Source organism: Schistocerca gregaria, chromosome 1 (genome assembly GCF_023897955.1).
Source record: "Schistocerca gregaria isolate iqSchGreg1 chromosome 1, iqSchGreg1.2, whole genome shotgun sequence".
In the NCBI taxonomy this organism is placed as follows: domain Eukaryota; kingdom Metazoa; phylum Arthropoda; class Insecta; order Orthoptera; family Acrididae; genus Schistocerca; species Schistocerca gregaria.
The window spans coordinates 962,348,386-962,375,268 of record NC_064920.1 but is presented as its reverse complement, the minus strand read 5'-3'; the positions used below and the strand labels follow the sequence as shown (position 1 = coordinate 962,375,268).

The 26,883-nt window shown below is 38.6% G+C and overlaps 1 protein-coding gene across 1 annotated transcript in view; it reads right to left on the bottom strand.

The window, feature by feature from the left end:
* LOC126276364 (sodium leak channel NALCN) overlaps positions 1-26,883 on the bottom strand; it is a 361,108-nt gene that overhangs the window by 48,751 nt on the left and 285,474 nt on the right. Inside the window, exons 25-29 of the mRNA XM_049977270.1 lie at positions 18,507-18,724; positions 14,685-14,908; positions 14,462-14,598; positions 12,075-12,211; positions 1,530-1,686 (exon numbers count right to left, since the gene is read on the bottom strand). Coding sequence (XP_049833227.1) covers positions 1,530-1,686; positions 12,075-12,211; positions 14,462-14,598; positions 14,685-14,908; positions 18,507-18,724 — 873 coding nt within the window. The remainder of the gene's footprint in view (positions 1-1,529; positions 1,687-12,074; positions 12,212-14,461; positions 14,599-14,684; positions 14,909-18,506; positions 18,725-26,883) is intronic.

The window sequence follows — 26,883 nt, the reverse complement described above, 5'->3', positions numbered from 1 at the left end:
AACCGCACCAGACACTTGTTTTATATAGGTGTTGCCGACCACAGTGCCATATTCTGCTGGTTTACATATCTCTGTATTTGAATATGCACGTCTATAGCAGATTCTTTGGCGGTTCAGTGTATAATCTATCTGAAGCTTTCTGGTGTCCCCAAGTTCTCTTACATATCCCTTCTTCACAATATTTAAACAAGTAGTTAATGTAATTTAATCAGAGCACTGGAGCTCATTGGTGGGGTTTTTATAGCGCCCGTGATTTTGACAGTACAGGGTGTTTAAAAATGAATGGCCTGATTTCAAAACTCAATATTTATTGATAAAAACATACTAGGAACATGGGATTAATTGAAAAATACTAACAAAATCTTAGTTTTAACTACACTGTTACAAATGCTCTGTGTGTTCACTAACAGACTGTAGCGCCTAGAACTGCTTGGCCACTCCGACCGGCTATCTGCTATTATAGAAGTTACAGCAGCCTTTATTCTGTTCTTGACTTCTTCTGTGTCAGAAGGTAAAGGCAAGATTAATGCACTTCCCTTCATATGCCTCCCCCCCCCCCCCCCCTCCCAAGCCCCACACACAATCACATGGGGTCATGTCTGGTGATCTTGGAGGCCAAGAATGGAGGGCAGTCTTGGATTCCCGTGCACCCTGTCCAGCACTGAGGCAGATAGTCATAGGGAAACTGATGTATATTGTTGTGCTAGAGTGGTGGAACTTCATCACATTGAGAAAGAAAGTCTTCAGAGTCCTCTTGAAGTTGTGGGAAAAGCCAATTCATTCCGGTCATTGTGTTTTCCTCAAAAAGAAGGGATCATACACTTTTTTATGAGAAATGGGGCAAAAAATGTCCACTTTAGAAGAGTCTCTTTTTATGCTCAATAATGTCATGGGGGTTCTGGAGTCCCCACAAGTGATTGACCAAAATCACTGACTCAATCTTTGCAAACTACAGCACATGAAACAACTTCTGTTGAGTGGATGCCATCTTACTTCTGACTGATTGGAAAATGAGAAGATGCATTGACTGATATCTAAGGGCAATTTTCTGAAACTCTATACCACAAACTTTCAAACAACACACATTTCCCTGCTGGTACATCCAATGTTTCATAATTATTACCATCCAAAAGCACGTCATTCTGTTTGAAACACTTTGTAAGGTGGACGTATTGACAAGTACATGAAGACACTATTATAAAGTAGGACTTCCAATCGATTTTACATCAGCACAACATCTATGCAAATAATCTAGTCATAAATGGTTAAATTTAGGAATACACGTCTCTCGGGGGTGGGGGTGGGGGTGGGGGTGGGGGTGGGGGGTGGGAACAGAACTAAAGACAATAAGTTATTTTGTGGGCTCTATAAAAAAAAAATTCTCAACAATGTTATTCACAAATGTTTTAGAAACAGCCTTGTTCACAATAAAATATTTATTTACAGTAACTAATGGTTTTGGTCAGATTGTGACCATCTTCAAACCATTTAAGTAGACTTGAGTGTGAATTTACAATATAATTCCTTACACTAACTGCGCGGATTTTTTTAAGACATCCTTCCAACCAAGTTCTTATTGTCTGCTTTGCAACTTCTTCTTCGATGATGTACTCAAATTCTTCACGAGCCAATAGCTCCTCTAACTGCAGAGCTTTTCGTATATCCACAGAACGATAGGACAGCATGCTGTAAAAAAAAGAAAAAAAAAAAGAAAGAAAGAAAGGCAAGGTTTGTTATATTAGAAATAAAAAAAATTGATGCCAAATAAATAAAAATTAGTTAAAATTCAATAATATATGTTTAATTTCAGTTTACAGTCTTACTGGACTGTTATAATGCATTTCTTTGAAGTGTGATGACAGTCCCTTCATTTCTAATAATTGAAACATCCAAGATCCTCAACAAGATCAATTAGTGAGACACACATCATGGATGTGGGATGAGTCAAAGGATAATTTAACAAAAGACATACAACATATAGAAACTTAGTCTTTGAACTGTACTAATAATAAACAGTTGACAATATTGCTTACTGCTATTAGTACTTTAAATATTTAATATCCTTAGTGGTGAAGGATACTGATAACGGATCTGAGGCACTACATTCAGCATCTGTCCAGCACCACCAGAGGCACGATCACAGGTCACGTGAATTGAATTGATAACTGCATGGAGCAAAGTGAGGGCCAATCTTGTTTAGTATGCTGCTTGAGTTCCGTTAAATCTAGCTGCTATTCAGATATCGGCCCTGCTTTGGACACCAACTTCCTGGCTTATTTTCTTGATGTTTATACAGTGCTTCCCTCACAACAGATTTGGATTTGTTCCCAGATTAAGCACTCATGCTCACTGGGGACATTTTAGTAACAACGAGTTATTACCCTACCGTGTTTATGGCAATGTTTTCACCACCGCTTCTTGTGTTATGGACCTCAAGTTCATGGAACTTTGGCAGCAACAGCTGTCACAGCAAGATCAACTACAAGAGCAACAATTTGCAGCTCAAGAGCAATGGTAGAAAGAGCAGCAGGCTGCTCTATTCCATCTCGTGTCTCAGCAGCAACAAATGCAACAGTCAGTGGTCATGGCTATGGCCTCACTGCTGTTCCCTACATTCAACATGTCATTGAAGAGTTGGGAAGTCTACTGCAGTTATTTTGAATTCCACTGTTTTGATTTTATACAAAGTGGTTCAAAAACTGAAATTGCTCTCAGACCCTACTGAACTGTCTTTCAATGATCCCTGTTCTCAGTTAGCCAAACACTGCAGTCAGCATACATACCTTGTTGCAACTAGGCTCCAGTTAAAGCAGTGTCATAAACAACATGGACAGCCATGTGCAGTTTGGGCTGCTGACTTGCAGAATACCACATGAAAATGCAGTTTCATGTGTCAGAACTGTAAAGTCTCCTATGCGGAATCACTGATTTGAGATGTGGCTCTGCACCTCACCCATGCCAGGGATGTTGCCATAAAAGCTTTAGCTATATCTGTTCCTAGTCTTCATGAAATACTTCAGACTGCTAAATCTTCTAGATTGCATCAGAAGCTCAGTAAGGTTTTAAAAACAACACTCATGTCTCCAAGCTTTTAGTCACCCTTACAAGCACATGTCTAATGATTCAAACTCATCATCTTCTACTCCTGCCCCCAAGTCTCACCCAAGTTCATGGACATTTGGAACACCGGTGATACTCGTGGATCCTTAGTAGTTTTTTCATGTATCTTAGAGTTTCTGAGCTCTGCATGGAGCTAAGTTACATAAAGTGACTAACTGTTGATCATAATCTGACAATTGGTTAGCCACCAGCTATGTATGTGTGTGTTTAACTTTGGCATCTTGAATGAATATATTATCTATAAGGGTCTACTATTTTGAGCAACTTGGGCAGGAAAATTTATCTCTGATACCAAATTATAAATGGCTAAAGCACCTGCAGATTATTTTTCCTGCCAGATTCCTTAAAGAAATTTACATTAAAATCAATAAAAATTAATAATTACTAGATTAGATTAATACTTGTTCCATAGATCATGAATACGACACTTCGTAATGATATGGAACATGCCAGGTTAATAAAAGATGTCTGTACAGGATATTACATTACACAAAATATTGCATGACACTAATGTTTAAGTTGGTTTTTTTCCCCTCACTTCTTTATATCTAAAAATTCAGCCAATGAGTAGAAGCAGCTGTCATCTAGAAATTCTTTTAATTTATTTTTAAATGTCAAAAAAATGGCTCTGAGCACTATGGGACTCAACTGCTGTGGTTATCAGTCCCCTAGAACTTAGAACTACTTAAACCTAACTAACCTAAGGACATCACACACATCCAAGCCCGAGGCAGGATTTGAACCTGCAACCGTAGCAGTCGCACGATTCCGGACTGCGCACCTAGAACCGCGAGACCACCGCGGCCGGCATTTAAATGTTGGTTGGCTATCTGTCAGGCTATTGATGCTGTTTGGTAGGTGACCAAAGACTTTTGTGGCAGCATAATTTACCCCTTTCTGTGCCAAAGTCAGATTTAACCCTGCATAGTGAAGATAATCCTTTCTCCTGGTGTTATAGCTATGCACACTTCCTTCTGTTTGGCAGCGAGCACAATAGTTCATCAAACTGTTTCATGGGCATTTGTTGTGTGTTCATCATTTCATCATCATTGACTCACAAGTCACCGAAGTGGCGTCAACTAAAAAGGACTTGCAATATGGCGGCCGAACTTCCCCGCATGGGGCCTCCCGGCCAACAATGCCATACGATCATTTCATTTCATTTTCATGGACATTAATGAGGACATCTGCATGGTTACATGACATTTAAATTTATTTTTAGCTTTATTCAGCATCTGATGTACGTAAACTGCAAAAACTGACAGTTGATATATAATTGTTCCAAAATGTTTGTATACTGGTAAGTATCAAAAAAGCTAGATGAACTATGGTTACTATTTGAAAATTTTGAAATTCATACAATGTGTTGATTCAATCAAGGCCCTGGGTAACATAAATTTTTCTCCCCTGTCCCAACCCGAATGTCTCTTGAAAGACCATTCTCTGCCTCTATTAGCTATGAAAACCGGATCTGAAGGAGGAATAACACTATGGTTGGTAGTCTATTGCAAGGGCATCTTTCCAGAGGAGTAGAAAAGACTACAGTTGTTTATGAACAACTATGGAAAGGATAGATTGCTACTCACCATAAAGATGAGACACTGAGATGCAGACAGGCATAACCACTAATACTCTATTTTTGGTTTTAACCATACTGTTTCCAAGTATTCTTAGAAAAATCTCAGTCATTATTAAGACATCAAGCAGACAACAAGAAGTAAATAACAGTGTGTGATTTTGATATTAATTTTCTGAAAGATACAAATAAAGGAAACATTTTGGAAATGTTACTCAACAAATAACCAGAGTTTTTTCATTAATTTGCTCAAAAGCCTTACAAAAGGAATAAGAACACTAATAGACAACATAACTCTAGATGAACACTTAATTGATGAACCTAAATATTTATCCAGTAGTGAATGGCCTCTATGACTACAGCACACAGCTAACCATATTAAATAAAGTGTATGTGTCTGTGTGTTGTGTTAGTTATCTCTGAAGAAGCAAATTGTCTGAGAGGTTAGGAATGTTTTCTATCTTGTTTATGTGCTTATCACCCACTCATCGCCTCAATTATTTTGGTTGATTAGTACTGTGAATGGTTTGATGCAGCCAAGCATAACTTCCTCTTCTGTGCCAACCTTTTCATCTCAAAGTAGCAGTTACACCCAATATTTTCCATTATTTGTTGGATGTATTCCAATCTCAATCTTGTCCTATAGTTTTTGACCTTTATGGTTACTGCTATGGCTATCTCTAGCACCAATGAATTTCCTATCATCCAATTCGTTCTTCTATTCAGTTTTTTCCACTTATTGATTTCTTCACCAATTCTGTAGAGGACCACTTCATTTATCATCTTATCAGTCCACTCAAATTCCTGAAACCTTTATGCAACACCAATCTCAAATGCTTTCATTTTATCCTTTTCTGTATTTCCCACAGTCCATGATTCACTTCCAGACAATGCTGTGTTCCAGGCAGACATTCTCAGAAATTTCTTCCTCACATTGAGGTCTATGTTTGATAGCAGTGGACTTCTTTCAGTGACAAATGCTCTCTTTGACTACGTTACTCTGCTTCTTATGTCCTCTTTACTTGCTCTGTCACAGGTATCAGAACTTCTTCACTAATTTATTATGTGGTTCCTAATTTTGATGTAAAGTTGTATAAATCATTCTCTTACATTACACATAACAAAGAATTCAAAGAGTTTATATGTATAAGAAGATCTCTAACATATGACATGTGTGTGTGTTGGTCTTCAGTCCTGAGACTGGTTTGATGCAGCTCTCCATGCTACTCTATCCTGTGCAAGCTTCTTCATCTTCCAGTACCTACTGCAAACCTACATCCTTCTCAATCTGCTTAGTGTATTCATCTCTTGGTCTCCCTCTACGATTTTTACCCTCCACGCTGCACTCCAATACTAAATTTGTGATCCCTTGATGCCTCAGAACAAGTCATACCAACCAACCCTTCTTCTGGTCAAGTTGTGCCACAAACTTCTCTTCTCCCCAATCCTATTCAATACTTCCTCATTAGTTATGTGATCTACCCATTTGATCTTCAGCATTCTTCTGTAGCACCACATTCTCTTCTTGTCTAAACTATTTATCGTCCATGTTTCACTTCCATACATGGCTACACTTCATACAAATACTTTCAGAAATGACTTCCTCACACTTCAATCAATACTCGATGTTAACAAATTTCTCTTCTTCAGAAACGATTTCCTTGCCATTGCCAGTCTACATTTTATATCCTCTCTACTTCGACCAACATCAGTTATTTTGCTCCCCAAACAGCAAAACTCCTTTACTACTTTAAGTGTCTCATTTCCTACTCTAATTCCTTCAGCATCACCCGACTTAATTCGACTACATTCCATTATCCTCGTTTTGCTTTTGTTGATGTTCATCTTATATCTTCCTTTCAAGACACTGTCCATTCCATTCAACTGCTCTTCCAAGTCCTTTGCTGTCTCTGACAGAATTACAATGTCATCGGCAAACCTCAAAGTTTTTATTTTTTCTCCATGGACTTTAATACCTACTCCAAAACTTTCTTTTGTTTCCTTTACTGCTTGCTCAATATAAAGATTGAATAACATCGGGGAGAGGCTACAACCCTGTCTCACTCCCTTACCAACCACTGCCTCCCTTTCATGCCCCTCTACTCTTATAACTGCCATCTGGTTTCTGTACAAATTGTAAATAGCCTTTCGCTCCCTGTATTTTACCCCTGCCACCTTTAGAATTTGAAATAGAGTATTCCAGTCAACATTGTCAAACGCTTTCTCTAAGTCTACAAATGCTAGAAAAGTAGGTTTGCCTTTCCTTAATCTTTCTTCTAAGATAAGTCGTTAAGGTCAGTATTGCCTCGCGTGTTCCAACATTTCTATGGAATCCAAACTGATCTTCCCCGAGGTCGGCTTCTACTAGTTTTTCCATTCGTCTGTAAATAATTTGTGTTAGTATTTTGCAGCTGTGGCTTTTTAAACTGATTGTTCGGTAATTTTCACATCTGTCAACACCTGGTTTCTTTGGGATTGGAATTATTATATTCTTCTTGAAGTCTGAGGGTATTTCACCTGTTTCGTACATCTTGCTCACCAGATGGTTGAGTTTTGTCAGGACTGGCTCTCCCAAGGCCGTCAGTAGTTCCAATGGAATGTTGTCTACTCCGGGGGCCTTGTTTCGACTCAGGTCTTCCAGTGCTCTGTCAAATTCTTCACGCAGTATCGTATCTTCAATTTCATCTTCATCTACATCCTCTTCCATTTCCATAATATTGTCCTCAAGTACATCGCCGTTGTATAAACCCTCTATATACTCCTTCCACCTTTCTGCTTTCCCTTCTTTGCTTAGAACTGGGTTTCCATCTGAGCTCTTGATGTTCATACAAGTGGTTCTCTTTTCTCCAAAGGTCTCTTTAATTTCCCTGTAGACAGTATCTATCTTACCCCTAGTGAGATAAGCCTCTACATCCTTACATTTGTCCTCTAGCCATCCCTGCTTAGCCACTTTGCATTTCCTGTCAATATCATTTTTGAGACGTTTGTATTCCTTTTTGCCTGATTCATTTACGGTATTTTTATATTTTCTCCTTTCATCAATTAAATTCAATATTTCTTCTGTTACCCAAGGATTTCTACTACCCTCGTCTTTTTACCTACTTGATACTCTGCTGCCTTCACTACTACATCCCTCAAAGCTTCCCATTCTTCTTCTACTGTTTTTGTTTCCCCCATTCCTGTCAATTGTTCCCTTATGCTCTCCCTGAAACTCTGTACAGCCTCTGGTACTTTCAGTTTATCCAGGTCCCATCTCCTTAAATTCCCACCTTTTTGCAGTTTCTTCAGTTTTAATCTACAGGTCATAATCAATAGATTGTGGTCAGAGTGCACATCTGCCCCCTGGAAATGTCTTACAGTTTAAAAGCTGGTTCCTAAATCTCTGTCTTACCATCATATAATCTATCTGATACCTTTTAGTATCTTCAGGGTTCTTCCATGTATACAACCTTCTTTCTTGATTCTTAAACCAAGTGTCAGCTATGATTAAGTTGTGCTCTGTGCAAAATTCTACCAGGCGGCTTTCTCTTTTCATTTCTTAGCCCCAATCCATATTCACCTAATATGTTTCCTCCTCTCCCTTTTCCTACACTCGAATTCCAGTCACCCATGACTATTAAATTTTCGTCTCCCTTCACTATCTGAATAATTTCTTTTATTTCATCATACATTTCTTCAATTTCTTCATCATCTGCAGAGCTAGTTGGCATATAAACTTGTACTACTGTAGTAGGTGTGGGCTTCGTATCTATCTTTGCCACAATAATGCATTCACTATGCTGTTTGTAGTAGCTTACCCGCATTCCTATTTTCCTATTCATTATTAAAGCTAATCCTGCAGTACCCCTATTTGATTTTGTGTTTATAACCCTGTAGTCACCTGACCAGAAGTTTTGTTCCTCTTGCCACTGAACTTCACTAATTCCCATTATATCTAACTTTAACCTTCCATTTCCCTTTTTAAATTTTCTAACCTACCTGCCTGATTAAGGGATCTGATATTCCACGCTCCAATCCGTAGAACGCCAGTTTTCTTTCTCCTGATAATGACATCCTCTTGAGTAGTCCCCGCCCAGAGATCCGAATGGGGGACTATTTTACCTGCGGAATATTTTACCCAAGAGGACGCCATCATCATTTAATCATACAGTAAAGCTGCATGCCCTCAGGAAAAATTACGGCCATAGTTGCCCTTGCATTCAGCCGTTTGCAGTACCAGCACAGCAAGGCCGTTTTGGTTATTGTTACAAGGCCAGATCAGTCAATCATCCAGAATGTTGCCCTTGCAACTACTAAAAAGGCTGCTGCCCATCTTCAGGAACCACATGTTTGTCTGGCCTCTCAACAGATACCCCTCCGTTGTGGTTGTACCTACGGAACGGCTATCTGCATCGCTGAGGCACGCAAGCCTCCCCACCAACGGGAAGGTCCATGCAGCAATGCCACCAGGTTGAATAATGCATTTTGTGCAGCCACAGGACGTCATGCTACGAGTCAAACTGTGCACAGTAGGGTGCCCAAGTTCACTCCCGACATCCATGGAGAGATCCATCTTTGCATCCATGATAGCACGCAATGCTGTACAGATGGGCCCAATAACATGCCGAATGGACCACTCACAATTGGCATAACATTCTCTTAGCTGATGAGTGTCGCATATGCCTTCAATCAGATAATCGTCGGATACATGTTTAGAGGCAACCCAGTCAGGCTGAATGCCTTAGGCACACTGTCCAGCGAGTGCAGGAAGGTGGAGGTTCGCTGCTGTTTTGGGGTAGCATTATGTAGGGTGTGCTTCTGATGGTCATGGAAGATGCCATAATGGCTGTACGATACGTGAATGCCACCCTCGACTGATAGTGCTTTTGTTAAAGTTTCGAGAACATACCTTCACCGAAGAGTCAAGCAGTATATTGCTCCCTCCTACGTATATCTCGCGAAGAGACCATGAGGATAAAATCAGAGAGATTAGAGCCCACACAGAAGCATACCGACAATCCTTCTTTCCACGTACAATACGAGACTGGAATAGAAGGGAGAACCGATAGAGGTACTCAGGGTACCCTCCGCCACACACCGTCAGGTGGCTTGCGGAGTATGGATGTAGATGTAGATGTAGATATCAGCAGCATATTGGTGAAGCACTCGTCTTCATGGTCGACAATTCGCGCACAGTCTTCATGGACGTCAATTTGCTCCCACATCATGCACTTCTTGTGAATGACTTCCATGAGGATAACAACATTGATTGATTAGAGTGGCCAGCATGTTGTGCAGACATGAACCTTATCACACATGCCTGGGATAGATTGAAAAGGGCTGTTTATGGATGAAGTGACCCACCAACCACTCCAAGCGATCTACGTCAAATTGCCATTGAGGAGTGGGACAATCTGGACCATCAGTACCTTGATGAACTTGTGGATAATATGCCACATTGAATACAGGCATGCATCAAATCAAGAGTATGTACTACAGGGTATTAGGGGAATCGGAGTGTACAGCAATCTGTGGACGACCACCTGTGAAGGTCTCATTCTATGGTGATACAAGATGCAATGTTTGGTTTCATGAGCAGTAAAAATGGCGGAAATGATGTTTATGTTCATCTCTATTCCAATTGTCTGTACAGGTTCTGGAACACTCAGAACTGAGGTAATGCAAAACTTTTTTTGATGTGTGTATATTTCTCAGTATTCAGTAAAATATCTTTTGATGTGACATTCTATATGAAAGATACAGAAAATATTCTCTTTGCAGAATTTTTAAATATTGTAATCAAACATGCTGTTTTCGCATCCCGCAACTACCCTCCCGACCTGGTGCAGAAGCAAATAACCAGAGCCACTTCCTCATCCCCTGAAACCCAGAACCTCCCACAGAAGAACCACAAAAGTGCCCCACTTGTGACAGGATACTTTCCGGGACTGGATCAGACTCTGAATGTGGCTCTCCAGCAGGGATACGACATCCTCAAATCCTGCCCTGAAATGAGATCCATCCTTCGTGAAATCCTCCCCACTCCACCTAACCTTCATAACCTCATAATTCATCCCTATTAAATTCCCAAACCACCTTCCATACCCTCTGGCTCCTACCCTTGTAACCGGCCCCGGTGTAAAACCTGTCCCATGCACCCTCCCACCACCACCTACTCCAGTCCTGTAACCCGGAAGGTGTACACGACAAAGGCAGAGCCACGTGTGAAAGCACCCACGTGATTTACCAACTGACCTGCCTACACTGTGAACCTTTCTATGTGGGAATGACCAGCAACAAACTGTCCATGGACACAGGCAGTCAGTGTTTGTTGGTAATGAGGATCACCCTATGGCTAAACATGCCCTGGTGCACGGCCAGTACATCTTGGCAGAGTGTTACACCGTCTGAGTTGTCTGGATACTTCCCACCAACACCAACCTGTCAGAACTCCGGAGATGGGAACTTGCCCTTCAGTATATCCTCTCTTCTCGATATCCGCGAAGCCTCAACCTCCGCTAATTTCAAGTTGCCGCTGCTCATACCTCACCTGTCTTTCAACAACTTCTTTGCCTCTGTACTTCCGCCTCGACTGACATCTCTGCCCAAACTCTTTGTCTTTACAAATGTCTGCTTGTGTCTGTGTATGTGCGGATGGATATGTGTGTGTGTGTGTGTGTGTGTGTGTGTGTGTGTGTGTGTGAGTGTATACCTATCCTTTTTTCCCCCTAAGGTAAGTCTTTCCGCTCCCGGGATTGGAATGACTCCTTACCCTCTCCCTTAAAACCCACATCCTTTCGTCTTTCTCTCTCCTTCCCTCTTTCCTGACGAAGCAACCGCTGGTTGCGAAAGTTCGAATTTTGTGTGTATGTTTGTGTTTGTTTGTGTGTCTATCGACCTTTTGTCTGGTAAGTCACATCATCTTTGTTTTTAGATATATTTTTCCCACGTGGAATGTTTCCCTCTATTATATTGATATCATTAGTTTTTATATTGAAACAGACATCATACACAGACATGTTCATGCAAATGCAACTCACACACATGACCACTGTCTCTGGGCACCAGGGCCAGACCCGACAACCAGAGACAGTGGTCATGGTGTGTGAGTTGCATTTGTGTGTGTGTATGTTATCTATTTCAGAAGAAGGTCGTTTGGCCGAAAGCTTATGTGTGTAGCAATCTTTCTGTTGTGCCTGTCTGAGAGGCAACATCTCTGCTATATGGTGAGCAGCAATCTATCCTTTTCATAAAATTGTCAGTATTCCATCCTGGATTTTCCATTGCTTAGTTTTTATATTAATAATTTCTTGAATTATACTAAAAACGTCACAGAAACTGTGAAACTTAAGTGTGAGCAAACAGATGGCTCAGTTCCCAGGCCTACTGAGTTTCTTACTTTAGAACATCATGGAAAGTCACATCTTCCCCATTGTGAAGACGGTCCAATTCATAACACATATGCTTGAAGAGGAGTCGATCTTTCTGTGGATCAACCTCAAGCCGGCCTTTCAGCAATCTCAAAATAAATTTCACCTGAAAATAAATGTTACTCATGTTACAACTGCAATTCATGGAAATTAATATGCAAGTCTGTGCTTTTATGACATTTAAATTTATTTTTAACTTTATTCATCTTTTGCCATAAGAAAGGTGCAAAAACTGACACTTGATATCTAATTGTTCTACTACCTCTTCAAACTAAAATTGGTCAGCAACACAGAATGCATATGAACTATGGTTACTATTTTGAAAATTTTGAAATTCATACAATGCTTTGATACAATCAAGGCACCATGTAATTTTCTAAAAATGTGATGAAATTTACAGAATTTTCTAGTAACAAGCATAAATGCTAACAGTAAAACTACAGAGAAGAGTGGAGATGTTTTTATTACTCTCACATTTACAGATTGCAGATTAATATTAATACTGATATTATAAAAAATATTTAGGGAAGAAAAATTTAATAAGGAGCAGAAGGGAAAGCTGGAGATGGAGCAGAATATTCACAATCTATTGCAAAGTGAAACATGCACCCCACCCCCTCGCCACTCCCAACCTGAATGCCTCTTCTGCGAGCACACTCTGCCTCTACTAGCTACAAAAATATGGATGTGAAAGAGAAATAACCACTATAGTTGGTAGTCTATTGCAAGGATCTCTTTCCAGAGGTATGGAAAAGACTACAATTGTGTATGAACAGTAATAGGAAGGGTTGACTGACACTCACCATAAAGATAACCACTGAGATGCAGACAGCACAATGAAAAGACTGTTACACATTAAGCCTTCAGCCAAAGATTTCATCGGAAAAGAAAAACTTGCACACATTCACACAAGCTAGCAAACCTAATACACAAATTACCACTATCTCTGGTACCCCAGGCCTGAGCAGCCAGAGGTAGCAGTCATGTGTGTGGGGGGTGTGCTTGCTTGTAAGAATGTGTGTGTGTTTTTCTTTTCTGATGATGGTTTTGGCTAAAAATTTAACGTGTAACAGTCTTTTCATTGTCCCTGTCTGCAGCTCAGTGTAAAACACACATGCACTGACACAAGAAGCAAGCCAATCCCCCCCCCGACACACACACACATTTTCACTATCCCTGGCAACTCAGGCCTGAGCAGCCAGAGATAGCAGTAGTGTGTGTGTGTGTGTGTGTGTGTGTGTGAGAGAGAGAGAGAGAGAGAGAGAGAGAGAGAGAGAGAGAGAGAGAGAGAGGTGTGCTTCCTTGTGTGACTGCATATGTGTTTTACTTTTCTGATGAAGATTTCGGATAAATGCTAAATGTGTAAAAGTCTCTTCAATGTACCTATCTGCCACTAAGCATGCCATCTTTATGGTGAATAGCAATATACCCCTCCCATAACTGTTGACATTCCAATCTGGACTTCCCACTGTTTGCGAATTGTCTATGAGGTTACTGAAAAAAGATCATCAATGTGACTCAATGATATAAAATAAAGAAAGATTGTGAGTTTATCAGAGACAGAGCTAATGCTCATAGTGTGGAAGGAAATCAGTTGCGTCCTTTTGAATACAAGCATCCATCCCAAGATTTATGGTAAGCTCTTTTTTGGAAACCTAAATTTGACACCCTGATGGAGATTTTAACCAGTATCCTTCTCAATGATAGTTCAAGTCCTTACCACATGGCTAGTAAGCGTGGAGAATCAGTAATGATCTCTGTTGTTACTGATACATAGGAAAACTTTATCCTGGAAGGCAGCAGCAGTTCCTCCAGTAGCCACAGTTTGTAGAAATAAAGGAGAGTGGTACAGAAACTGTGGTGGTACCTGCTAATGTTGTTAAGATGAGAATGACTTTAATGACCAAAAAATTGTGATGTGAATCACCACATTACTTCTCCCTAATAGATGCAATTTTATGTTAAAAGAGTCAACAAGGCCTCATCGTTGGAAAAATATTTAAGAAATCAAATACAGTAATCTACCACATGGATCATCAGATATGAACTACTAAGAAGGAGTTATCAACAGAAAAAAAGAATGTTAATTATGGTGGGCAATATGTGAGTAAATCTCAAAGATAAAAACTGAAAGCAAACAGTTGGAGATTTTAGGAATCAGTGAAACACAAGCATCTGAAAACGTGTTTTTGGAAGGGATATCATAGGCTAATTGATACTGGGCTAGATAACGGTAAAATATGACTAGCAGTTATATGGAAATTGGTAACAGAGAAAAGGGTTATCTGCAACAAATAGAGTGAAGCACCAAATGAATCTTAGCTTTGATGGTCAAAACAAAGGAAGTAAAACTTACTCTTCTTACAGGAATAACCCCTCTCTGATGTATATCAACCACATTCCAAGTGTTCTGAAAATTACGGATGTCGGCGTATGACAAAAGGGCATCTTCTTCATTTGAATAAAACAGTGAGAAATTCTCCATGATGATGGCTGTAAAAGAAAGCTAGTTACCTGTGTGTATCACATTTCAGATTCTAATATCAATCACAAAATATATAATGTCGGCTCTCACCCACCAACTAATAAGTTAAGAACAATGTATGTGATAATAACGTAGAAAGAACAAAAGTAAATGAGAGATGCTGTAAAATTTCCACAGTCAGTTTCCCAATAATTGTCTGCAGGTGTGCAATATGGTGGCTGCACCATGCAATCATGCATTATTTTGTTCCAATCTTCACCAGTGACAATGCGAAATAACATTGCCACACCAGTCACAGGTGAGCCAAAATTTGCTCTTCTGAAAAGATAAAGATGACTTGTAAGATAGACAGTCTTGTTGTATAAATGATTCAAATATTATAATGCAACCATAAATTATTTTTCATTTTAAATTCATGCAGTAAGTAGAATAAATTCTTATTTCTGTCCTTTAATTATTTATTTACTTACTAACATTAATTTTACACAACAACGTCAAATGATACATACATATATATTGCCATTTACACTCCAAGATTATTTATACTACTAAACAATATTTAGTCTATAGTCAGTGTATCACACAACCGCATCAGAATTCATTTGTTTGTAAGCTTTACATTACTGTATTTGGAGCTCTGACAAAACTGTTGCTACAATTTATTTTGATGTCAGTTCTAAAGTGTAGGTTCCTTTAAGAATTGCCCACTGGTGTAGCTACTTTTTAAACATTTGTGAATCAAAATTTTAAGCCAATTTGGTAGTAATTTATGAACTTGGAAAATTTATCATTTACTATTAATGCCAAGTGTGTTAACCACACAAAAATCTCTTCTACGCCCTGTGTGAAAGTAAATTATTTTTCTACAGAATGGTGTGAGTCTGCTTAACATCCTTAGATGGTATCTGATTTAGCCAGAATTCAGTGATTGACTAGGGCTACAATAAATGCAGAAAGTAAAATTTAAGAAAAAATCTGAATGAGTGGAATTAATACAACTTTAATATGCTTCTGTATATGGAAAGTTTAAGATCAAAAACCACTAATAATTAAGGCAAACTTTCTCTGTGCATAAATACAAGCAGTTCTTTTCATTGTAATATATGGAATGATCCCATACTGGTATCCAGACAATTTGCATGAAAATAAATAATGGAAGGAATAAGGACAACAACCAATCATATAGTTGAATTGTTGACAGGCATGACTGAGAACATGGCTCAGATTCCACACAAATCCTTCTTCAGAGCAAACAGAATACACATACATACACACACATACACCTGCACAACTGTATTGTCCAGGCTGCCTACACTGTGCTGGTAACACAGCTAAGTATGCTGGAGAACTTCTGTGGAGTTTGGGGTGTAAGAGAGAGGTACTATCAAAAGTGGAGCTTTGAGGTCTAGTCATGAATTGTGGCTGGATAGCTCTGATGGTAAAACCACACCCCATGAAAGGCAAGTATCCAGGTTTAAGTCCCAGTTGACACACAGTTATGATCTGCTAGCTAGTTTCATTTATTAACCAGTTTCAAGTCAGCTCAGTTCCTACAGATGTGCTGCTCTAGCTTATAACCAGTTATATGGAATAATAAATAAAAATCAGTATTAAATAAATATCAATCTACAGCAAATAATTTCATTTATAAACTGCCTGACAAAAAAAGTGAAGTGCTCAGAAGGCATAGTCAGATATCAATGTAACATTGCACATGTACACGCCACCAGCAGGTATGTAAATAATTAAAGTTGCAATCCTCTGTGAAAGGTAGAATAGCCACCAGAATGTGTTAGTGTTTTAATGTTTAGTGCTGTTACTACGTCTGAATGGGTAACTGAGGGACTGAAGAGCATTAGAAGTTGTGTAATCACTGTGAAGTGATATAGACATGTTGCATACTGTGAGACAGTGTTATCAGCATCTGACAAAGTTTGGAAGGGGCATCATAGTAGGTATCCATTTGGCCAGATGGTCTGTTTGTGCAATATCCAGAATTATGAGGCATTTAGATGTGGCAGTGGCCCAATGCTGGACCACATGGGAATGTGAGTGCAGACACATTCATCATTGACATTCCGGTTGACCACCTATGATCACCACATCATCATTATAGAACATGTTGACCAGCTCAGACATCAACGCTGTCCCTGTGCCAATGTGTAGAATGTCATGGACTGGTTACAAAAATTGTGAGCCAGCTTGCCTCAGTAGATGATACAAGGGATTTATAACAACACAACCAACTCACTGCATGCAACCCTGCCACAAGGGGCACAATGTATTACTGATAAATGGGCTCACACTGACAAGTTGTAAATTTGATTTGATTTTGTAACCACTGCAGTAACATCACATACCCTTTGAACCCACAAAGTTTAATTTCATTTCCTCCTCCCCTTCTGAATGCTCCACATTTTTGTCAAGCAATGCATATTTTTTAAAAATATTACTACAATAAAAACTCCAGGTAGGTATATTAGCAATGCAGGAAAAGAGAGATTTCCACATACAGTAAAGAAGATACATCAGTTTGCAGACAGGCATAATTGTGAGTTCTTAATTGTGCCTGTCTGCAACTTGACATGTCTTCTTCACCATAAGTAGTAATCTGTCTTGTCCTACATTGTTAGTACAGTTTACTTATTATAAAATAATTTTTTTTAAATATTCACTGTTACATTAATTTAAAAGAATACTTGAAACTTGCTGGCAGATTAAAATTGTGTGCCAACTCAGGACTCAAATTTAGAATCTCACTTACATGAGTAATGCTCTCCTCAATTGGGTTATCCAGGCACAACTTAAGATCTGGCCTCACAGTTGCAAATCAGCCAGAACCTCTCTCCTAAATTTGAGAAGTTAACAATCAATTTGATTGTAAACAATATTTTCAGTTTCTTCACCAAAAGTAAGAAAACATAATTATTCTTGAGTAATAACATAAAGTTATGGGTAAATGAAACATGGAATTCTTAAATGAGCTCTACAGTTCATAATAGCCATTTCTTACGATCTGTTGATTTTGACTGAGAAGACACATCTCATCAGAAATTACAGTCTATTAATGTTAAAAAAGTGAGCCATGGGAACAAATGGTCCCCTTGGATAAACAGTAATTCATCTCTTCATTTTCTACAGAAGCGATTGTTCCAGATATATTGATCATTATTTTCACCCTGGTGCTAGTAGCACAGCTGAGAGAGACAGGGGTGAAGAACTACATCAAATGACTGGAAGTCCCATTTAAAGTCAAATATGATGTGGACACACTTGGATCAGACCTTATGTGCTTAGTTACTTCTAAAATGTTTTATAGTGTGTTCTTCTTTCTAAAAACCTCAAAAAGGCTCCACAGAGTTCTGTTCAACTAAAATTGGGATTAGGTGATCTTGGGGCAGCTGCCAAGCAGCCCAGAAGTCCCGAAATCTACTGATTTCAAACTTATATGGACCATGTTTAATTATTATTAGATGATATCTCCTTTACATTCCTTGCACTGTTAGGGTTGTCTCACTCTCAATTTTTTCCAAATAGTGTATTGTGTATATGACATTTTGGTGAAAAAGCTACAGACATTCCAGAGTTGTAGAACTTATACACATACATCCATTAACATACAGGATAAAGCCCACTTATTTAATTAAGATGATGAACATCTATTAAGCATTTTTCTGATATAAACTTGCTGTGGCTATGGAAATGTGTGTACAGGTGTCTGTGTGTGCGAAAGTGTGTACTGTTGCTGGAAAAAGAGCTAGTACTTGAAAGCTAGTGTGAATGCTGTTTTCTGTTACATGTTACTGTGCTCCAAGTATCGATCTGCTGTACGTGAGTGGTTGCCTTTTACTTTAATGTATAGCTCTATCCAGGAATTTCCATTATTGTGATATAAACTTAAAATATAGACTCTTACCTTCCAATCCCTTCTCCATACTTCACAGTGCCAAACAGAATGGTCCCAGCAAGGGCGTAAAAGAATACTAAAAGAAACATGCCAAAGATGATAAAGAAGCTTTTACACACTGAGACTCCCACAGTGAGCATCAGCATTTTCAGTGTCGCATGCTTCCCAGTTATTGTAAAAAACCGAAGAATGACAACCATGAATCCGATTGAGTATGATAAGTCATTCTGAAACGAAAGGGAAAGTTGGAAAAAGAGACAGTTATTTGAAAATAAGCTTCTGTATGCAGAATTAATTTCTACAGGTGGTACAATGGACATAGATGTAGCTGTAACACAGGAAAGTTTTTATGGATTAATCAGATCAGGAGAAACAAAGAGAATTTCTTATTTTCACAATAACTGATATGTGTTCATAGAAAGACAGCACAAAAATAGTGAATCAATAACTATTTTAGGAAAATGTCAAATGGAACAGTCTCAAATATAATTATAAAACATAGATTTCTACTCACATGAAAGAAAACGTAAGCACCAGAATACAAAGGGAAGTGGTAGCTGGGAACAGGGGCCACAGAAAGGGGACAGTGTCTGACAGTTTCCCAATTGGCACAACCAATAGATTTGCCTTGCTGCCACAGTTAAGTAAGGAAGAGGCTCTAGTAGAAGTAGATGTAGTTGAAAGGCAACAGTTTCTCACTAGGAAACCAACTGTCTCGAAAAAAGTAGAAAGTAAGAGGAAAGTTCTGTTGCTAGATAGCAGCCATGGAAGAGGTGTGGGCCACATTTTGCAGGAAAAATTAGGTGACAGGTACCAGGTCACAAACTTTTTCAAGCCAAGTGCAAGTCTTAGCCAGGTGGTAGAGGATATAGGTTCCTTGTGCAAGGGATTCACAAAGCAGGATCATGTGATGATAGTGGTTGGAGTGGGAAACAGTGTTCATAGGGGTCAGAGCTATAGTATTGAGTGTGACCTGGTGAAAATAGCATCGGCAACGACCAATAACAAAGTTGGGCTGGTGCCTGCTTTCGTGTGACATGATCAGCTCCAGTTGAACCGCTCTGTCAGGAGGGTAAATATGGAGTTGGATCAGTTGTGTAGGGCGGCCGTTCTGTCAGACATTGGATTGGTTCCTGTCGAGGCTATTGATGGGGGGATCTCAATAGGAAAGGGAAGGGTAAACTGGCAGGGTTGTTAGCGAAATCCATAAGGGTGGACACTAGTACTCATGGATGTACTTCTTTTTTAGACTAATATCAGTGTCCAATGAGAAGTTCAGGCAGGCAGGTGCTAAAGATATCCAAAACTCACTAAATTCTCACAACAGGAAAGTAAATAATAATGTTACCGTATTTAACCAAAATATTGATGGATTAAAGAAAAAAGTAGATTCTCACAAAAGTAAAGTAAAAAATAATGTTACCATTTTTCACCAAAATATTCCGGAATTGAAGAATAAAGTAGATGAGCTCCTGATTTGTTTAGATGACATTGAATATGATAATGTAATAGATATACTATGCCTGTCTGAGCATCACATTGTGTCTGATATGGAAAAGGTAAATATCAGTGGTTATAAACTAGCTGCACATATGAGTAGAGAGAATAAAGTGGGAGGAGGAGTTTCCATATATGTCAAAAGTTATCACTGTGTAGAAAGCTTAGATATAAAAAAGTTTTGTCTAGAGCAACATATAGAAGCATGTGCCTATCAACTTAAACTGAAGGAGGGCTCTTTTATAATTGTAACAGTATATAAGTCCCCTTCAGGAAACTCTAATTTATTCCGGGAAAAATTGGATGCCTTGTTGTTCTATCAGTCAGATAGGAGAAAGCAAATTATTATTTGTGGGGACTTCAATGTTGATTCACTGAAACAGTATAATAGGAAGAATGACCTGGAAGTCTTGCTCGGTTCTTTCAATTTGACATCTGTCATTAATTTTCCTACTCGGGCAGTGAAGGACAGCAGCACATTGATAGATAACTGTTTTATAGACCAAGATAGGTTTAAAAACATAAATTCTTGTCCTGTTGAGAATGGCCTTTCTGATCATGATGATCAGCTAGTTACAGTATATGACATAGCTCCATTCAGTAATTCAAAACCACCCTCCAAAGTTGTGCGTTCAATTAATGACTCAACAATTAGAAAGTTCAGAGAAAATCTTCAGCAGTTAGACTGGTATGAGATGTACAAGGAACCCGATGCTAATTTAAAATATAACTTATTTCATGATACACTTGTAAGAGAATTTGAAAGCTGTTTCCCAAGAAAGTAGTTAAATCTAATTATAAGAAACCATGCAAAAAACCTTGGCTTACTAAAGGAATAAAAATATCTTGACACCACAAAAGGGAACTGTACCTAACAATAAAAAAGAGTAATGACCCAGAAACAGCCAAATATTATAAAAACTACTGTGCTACATTAAGAAAGGTTATTAGAAAGTCCAGAAGCATGTGCATCATGTCTGAGATTAATACCTCTGATATCAAAATCAAAAAAATTTGGAATATTATTACAAGGGGGACAGGGCAACCAAGAGTACAGGATGACAGCATCACCATCAAAACGAATGGAAACTTGATAAACAACAAGCCGGAAGTCAAAAACATTTTGAATAATCATTTTTTAAATGTTGTAGAGAAAATAGGATCTAAATCTTCATTAGAAGAAGCAAGGCAGTTAATGGAAGAGGCCTTACCCACGCCATTTGATACAATTGAAATCCACCCACCTCTCCTTCTGAAATTAGGAAGATAATAAACTCTCTCAAGAATAAAAGCTCACACGGAATTGATGGCATTTCCAGCAGGATAATAAAAGCTTGTTCCCAAGAAATAAGTGGGATTCTTAGCCACATATGTAATAGCTCTCTGAAGCAGGGTATTTTCCCAGATAGACTGAATTGCCATTGTTAAACCACTGCATAAAAAAGGGGATATGTCTGATGTCAAAAACTACCGCCCAATCTCTCTTCTGACTGCCTTCTCCAAAATTCTTGAAAAAGTAATGTATTGTAGAGTAGCTTCACACCTTTGTAAAAATAAAGTTTTAACAAAATGTCAGTTTAGTTTTCAGAAGGATTTTTCAATGGAAAATGCTATATATACTTTCACTAATGAAATATTAAATCCTCTGAGTAACCGAAAGTCACCCGTTGGGATATTTTGTGATCAATCAAAGGCTTTTGATTGTGTAAATATGGAATACTTCTAGATAAGCTCAAATACTGTGGTATGAATGGGACAGTGCTCAAATGGTTTAAATCATACCTAACTGGAAGAGTGCAGAAAGTTGAAATAAACAGTCCACAGAATATGCAAAATATGGTGATTTCTCAAACTGGCGAACAATCAAGCATGGGGTGCCACAAGGTTTGGTCTTGGGTCCTCTGCTGTTCTTAATATATATTAATGACTTGCCATTCTATATTCACAAAGATGCAAAGCTGGTACTTTTTGCCGATGATACAAGTATAGCTATCACACCCAACAGACAAGAATTAACTGGTGAAATTGTAAACGATGTTTTTCAGAAAATCATTAAGTGGTTCTCTGCAAATGAGCTCTCATTAAACTTTGACAAAACACAGTATATACAGTTCCACACTCTAAATGGAATGACACCATTAATAAATATAGGCTTCGATCAGAAATCGGTAGCTAAGGTAGAATATTCATAATTTCTAGGTGTATGCATTGATGAGGGGTTGAACTGGAAAAAACACACTGAGGATCTGCTGAAACGTTTGAGTTCAGCTAATTATGGTATTAGGGTCATTGCAAATTTTGGAGATATGCATCTGAGTAAATTAGCTTACCATGCCTATTTTCATTCTCTGCTTTCGTATGGCATCATATTCTGGGGTAACTCATCATTGAGTAAAAGAGTATTCATTGCACAAAAGCGTGTAATCAGAATAATTGCTGGAGCCCATCCAAGATCATCCTGCAGACATTTATTTAAAGAGCTACAGATCTTCACTGTAGCCTCACAATATATATATTCACTTATGAAATTTGTTATTAACAATCTGAACGAATTCAAAAGTAAAAGCAGTGTACATGGCTACAACAGTAGGAGAAAGGATGATCTTCACTACTCAAGGTTAAATCTAACTTTGGCTCAGAAGGAGGTAAATTATGCTGCCACAAAAGTCTAATAGCATCAAAAGTCTGACAGATAGCTATATGTATATAAAAACGAAGATGATGTAACTTACCAAACGAAATTTGTTGACATATTGATAGACACACAAACAAACACAAACACACACACAAAATTCAAGCTTTTGCAACAAACAGTTGCTTTGTCAGGAATGAGAGAAGAAGAGGGAAAGACAAAATGATGTGGGTTTTAAGGGAGAGGGTAATGAGTCATTCCAATTCCACACACACACACACACACACACACACACACACACACACACACACACACACGCACACACACACACACACATCCATCCGACACATCCGCACATATTCAGACACAAGCAGACATTCGTACAGGCAAAAAGTTTTGAAAATGTCTGCTTGTGTCTGTATATGTGCGGATGGATATGTGTGTGTGTGTGTGTGTGTGTGTGTGTGTGCGCAAGTGTATACCTGTCCTTTAATCCCCCTAAGGTAAGCCTTTCCACTCCCAGGATTGGAATGACTCCTTAGCCTCTCCCTTAAAACCCACATCATTTCGTCTTTCCCTCTCCTTCCCTCTTTCCTGACGAAAAAAAGCAAAAGCTTGAATTTTGTGTGTGTGTTTGTGTTTTTTTGTGTGTCTATCAACATGGCAACACTTTCGTTTGGTAAGTTACATCTTCTTTGTTTTTAGATATATTTTTCCCGCGTGGAATGTTTCCCCAAAGATGATGTGACTTACCAAACAAAAGCGCTGGCAGGTTGATAGACACACAAACAAACACAAACATACGCACCAAATTCTAGCTTTCGCAACCAACGGTTGCTTCATCAGGAAAGAGGGAAGAACGAAAAGATGTGGGTTTTAAGGGAGAGGGTAAGGAGTCATTCCAATCCTGGGAGTGGAAAGACTTACCTTAGGGGGAAAAAGGGCAGGCACACAAACAAACACACACACACACACACACACACACACACACACACACACATACACAGACACAAGCGGACGGCACAGCCATGGGATCACCACTGTCTCCAGCAGTCGCTAATTTCTTTATCGAGCACTTTGAGGAGCATGCTCTGCAAACTGCGACAATATGCTCGTATTGCTTTCTACGATACGTTGATGACACCTTCCTGATATGGCCTCATGGTGAAGATACACTACAGCAGCTCATTGATCAAAGGAATGGTCTTCATCCCAACATTAAATTTACTGTTGAGATGGAGAAGCAAGTCAAGCTACCATTCTTAGATATTTTTGTTGAGTGGAAGGCAGGAGGCCAGCTTGGTCATTCAGCGTACCGGATATCAACCCACACTGATCGGTATTTGAACGGCAATATTTTCCACCAACCTGTACACAAGAAAGCGGTCCTGATCACGTTGGTAAATAGAGCCAAGATTATCTCTGACAATGACCACCTACAGTCTGAACTGAAGAATTTAAAACCTGTTTTCTGGGAAAATGGATACAGCAAAACAGACATCGCAAACACTTTCAAAGACCACCGATGAAAATGTCTTCTTGTGACTGTGTATGTGCGGATGTATATGTGTGTGTGCGCGAGTGTATACCTGTCCTTTTTTCCCCATAAGGTATGTCTTTCCGCTCCCGGGATTGGAATGACTCCTTACCCTCTCCCTTAAAACCCACATCCTTTCATCTTTCCCTCTCCTTCCCTCTTTCCTGATGAAGCAGCCGTTGATTGTAAAAACTTGATATATATATTAACCTGATGCGTTCCACATCATTAAGAAGTGTCATATTCATGATCTATGGAACTAGTACTAATCTAATCTAATGGAAAAAAATCCAGATAAGTGTCAGAATGACTCATGCACCAAGAGTTCTGTACAAACTTAAGAATATGTACAGATAGTTCAACCATGGCAGGAACTGAAAATATGTGACATAAATGGCTGTATTTTTGATTGCAATGATATAGAAGCTTAAATTTCTTACACTACCAAGGGACCACAGACTTTAGTATGTGACATAAATTTCAACTTGATATGTCTACCTATTATTGAGGAAAAGAGGTTTAACAGATACACAGACAGACAGTTGGATAACATGACAAAAAATTTACTTATTTATTTTTATGTGACATTTACAAATTAGCAATTTCCAGATTTTTTCCTTTGCTTGTACTGTGAAACCTTGCTTCTTGCCAAATTTCATGATTCTAGGACAATGAGAAGTACCCTACAGGTTCTCATGAATACATTTGCAAATATGAAATAAGTGACATACATAGCCATATCTTTTGACTGTGTTGACTTGGAATCTTAAAGGTTTCACACTGCCAGGGAACCATAGATTTTAGTATTGTCATATGTTTCAAAATGAAACATCCACACATCCCTGAGAAAAAGGGGTCTTACGAGAAGGATGGACAGACAGGCTGACAGATAACAAATGACAATTTTTTTTTTTGGTCATGCTACATAATTACAAATTAATAATTTTCAAACTTTTTTCTTTAATTGTACTGTGCAACTTTGCTTCTTGTCAAATTTCATGATTTTATGTCAATGCACAGTACCTTACTGATTCTTATAAGTGTGCTTGTGAGTATCAAAAAATGTAACGTTAATGACCATACCTCTTGAATGTATTGACTTAGAACCTTAAATGTTTTACACCACAGTGGGTCTGTAGACTTGAGTATGTGACATACATGTAAACTGCCCATTCCCGAGGAAAGGGTTCTTAACAGTCAGTCAGACAGACAGACCAGTCAGTCAGTCAGTCAGTCAGTCAGAAGACAGTATGGAATCCTAAAAATGCCATGAGGTTTAATTTTCTGTTCTTTCTTATTAAAACTAGCAGCAGATAAATTTGAGTGATTACCTGTATTCACAGAATGTCCTTGACAGTTAAGAGAAGGTAATTTTCCTTTCACAAAATCGTAGGTGATTGTCAAAACATTATCAGTAAGTAACTAATGGCTTACAAGATCTTTGAGAAAAGTAATGAGACTTACTTGCTGCAGCATACACTTATTTGCAATCTCTGGTCTAACTAGATTCATCTTTTTCCTGAAACTTTCCAGGGCACCCTTGTAAAACACTTGGTTAACAGTTAGTTCTGGAGGAACAAATTCTTTATGCACAATATACCTACTATCAAAAAAGTAAACCAGTACTGTTTCAATCTTTGATTTGCTCAATCGAGGTTTTTTTGATCAAGGAGATGTCTCAGTGTGCCACTCCTCACTTTGCTGCTTTTCTCAGGACCATACTCAGAAAGGATTCATCACCAGTGATCACATGACTGAACCATTCATGGTCATTGCCAGTTCTCTCAAGAAGATCAATGCCCAATTTTCTTTGATTGTCCTTCTGCTCAATTGTGAAGTTTTTCGGCACAGTTTTGGCACAAACCTTCTGTTTGTGCAAACCTTTGGTCAAAATTTGACGTCTGGTGAAAGTGTTTAAGCTCAAAAAATCACTCTTCATCCTCATTGTTAAACATCAGTCTAATCTCACAAGAGCACGTATATATTCAATGTTTTCATCAGTTTTTGAAGTTGAAGCTTTCCCTGAGTGAGATTCATCTTCAACATGTTCTGAGCCTTCCAAAAATGATGTTTTCCAGCGAAAAACTTATTCCCTTGATGAGGAATGTTTTACATAGGCCTTTATCAAAATTTTACAGGTCACACTCACGGATTCCCGAAGTTTAACACAAAACTTGGTGGTATAAAGTTGCTCTAAATTCCGCTATTCCTTTTCAAAACACACACACACACACACACACACACACACACACACACACACACACACACACAACTTAAATGACAGTGCTATCAAAAATGATGTGATGACTATATAGAACTGAAAATTGAACTGAGCATCTGGAAGGGATAAACATACGAGTCTACACAAGTAGAAAAACACAGCATTACCAAGTTTCTTGTAGTGTTGTCAGTCTCATTACTTTTCCCACACAACTCATATACTGCACAGGGCACAGTGGTTTCAAACAGCAAAAATTTCAAGTATGTCATGTTCCACTCTCCAATGGAAGGTCAAATAAACAATGAAAGTAGTTTCCCATGTCACTGTGTATATGAGTTGCTACTTCACTGCTACATCATATTACGGGTTCATAAATACTGTTTCCAAATTGTGAAGGAATAGGTGATAAAACCTTTCTGCTCTTGGATCTCAAATTCTTATTAACTTCACCTAGCCATGGCATTTGAATAATTGGGTTGTCACATGTTGTGATTTAAGA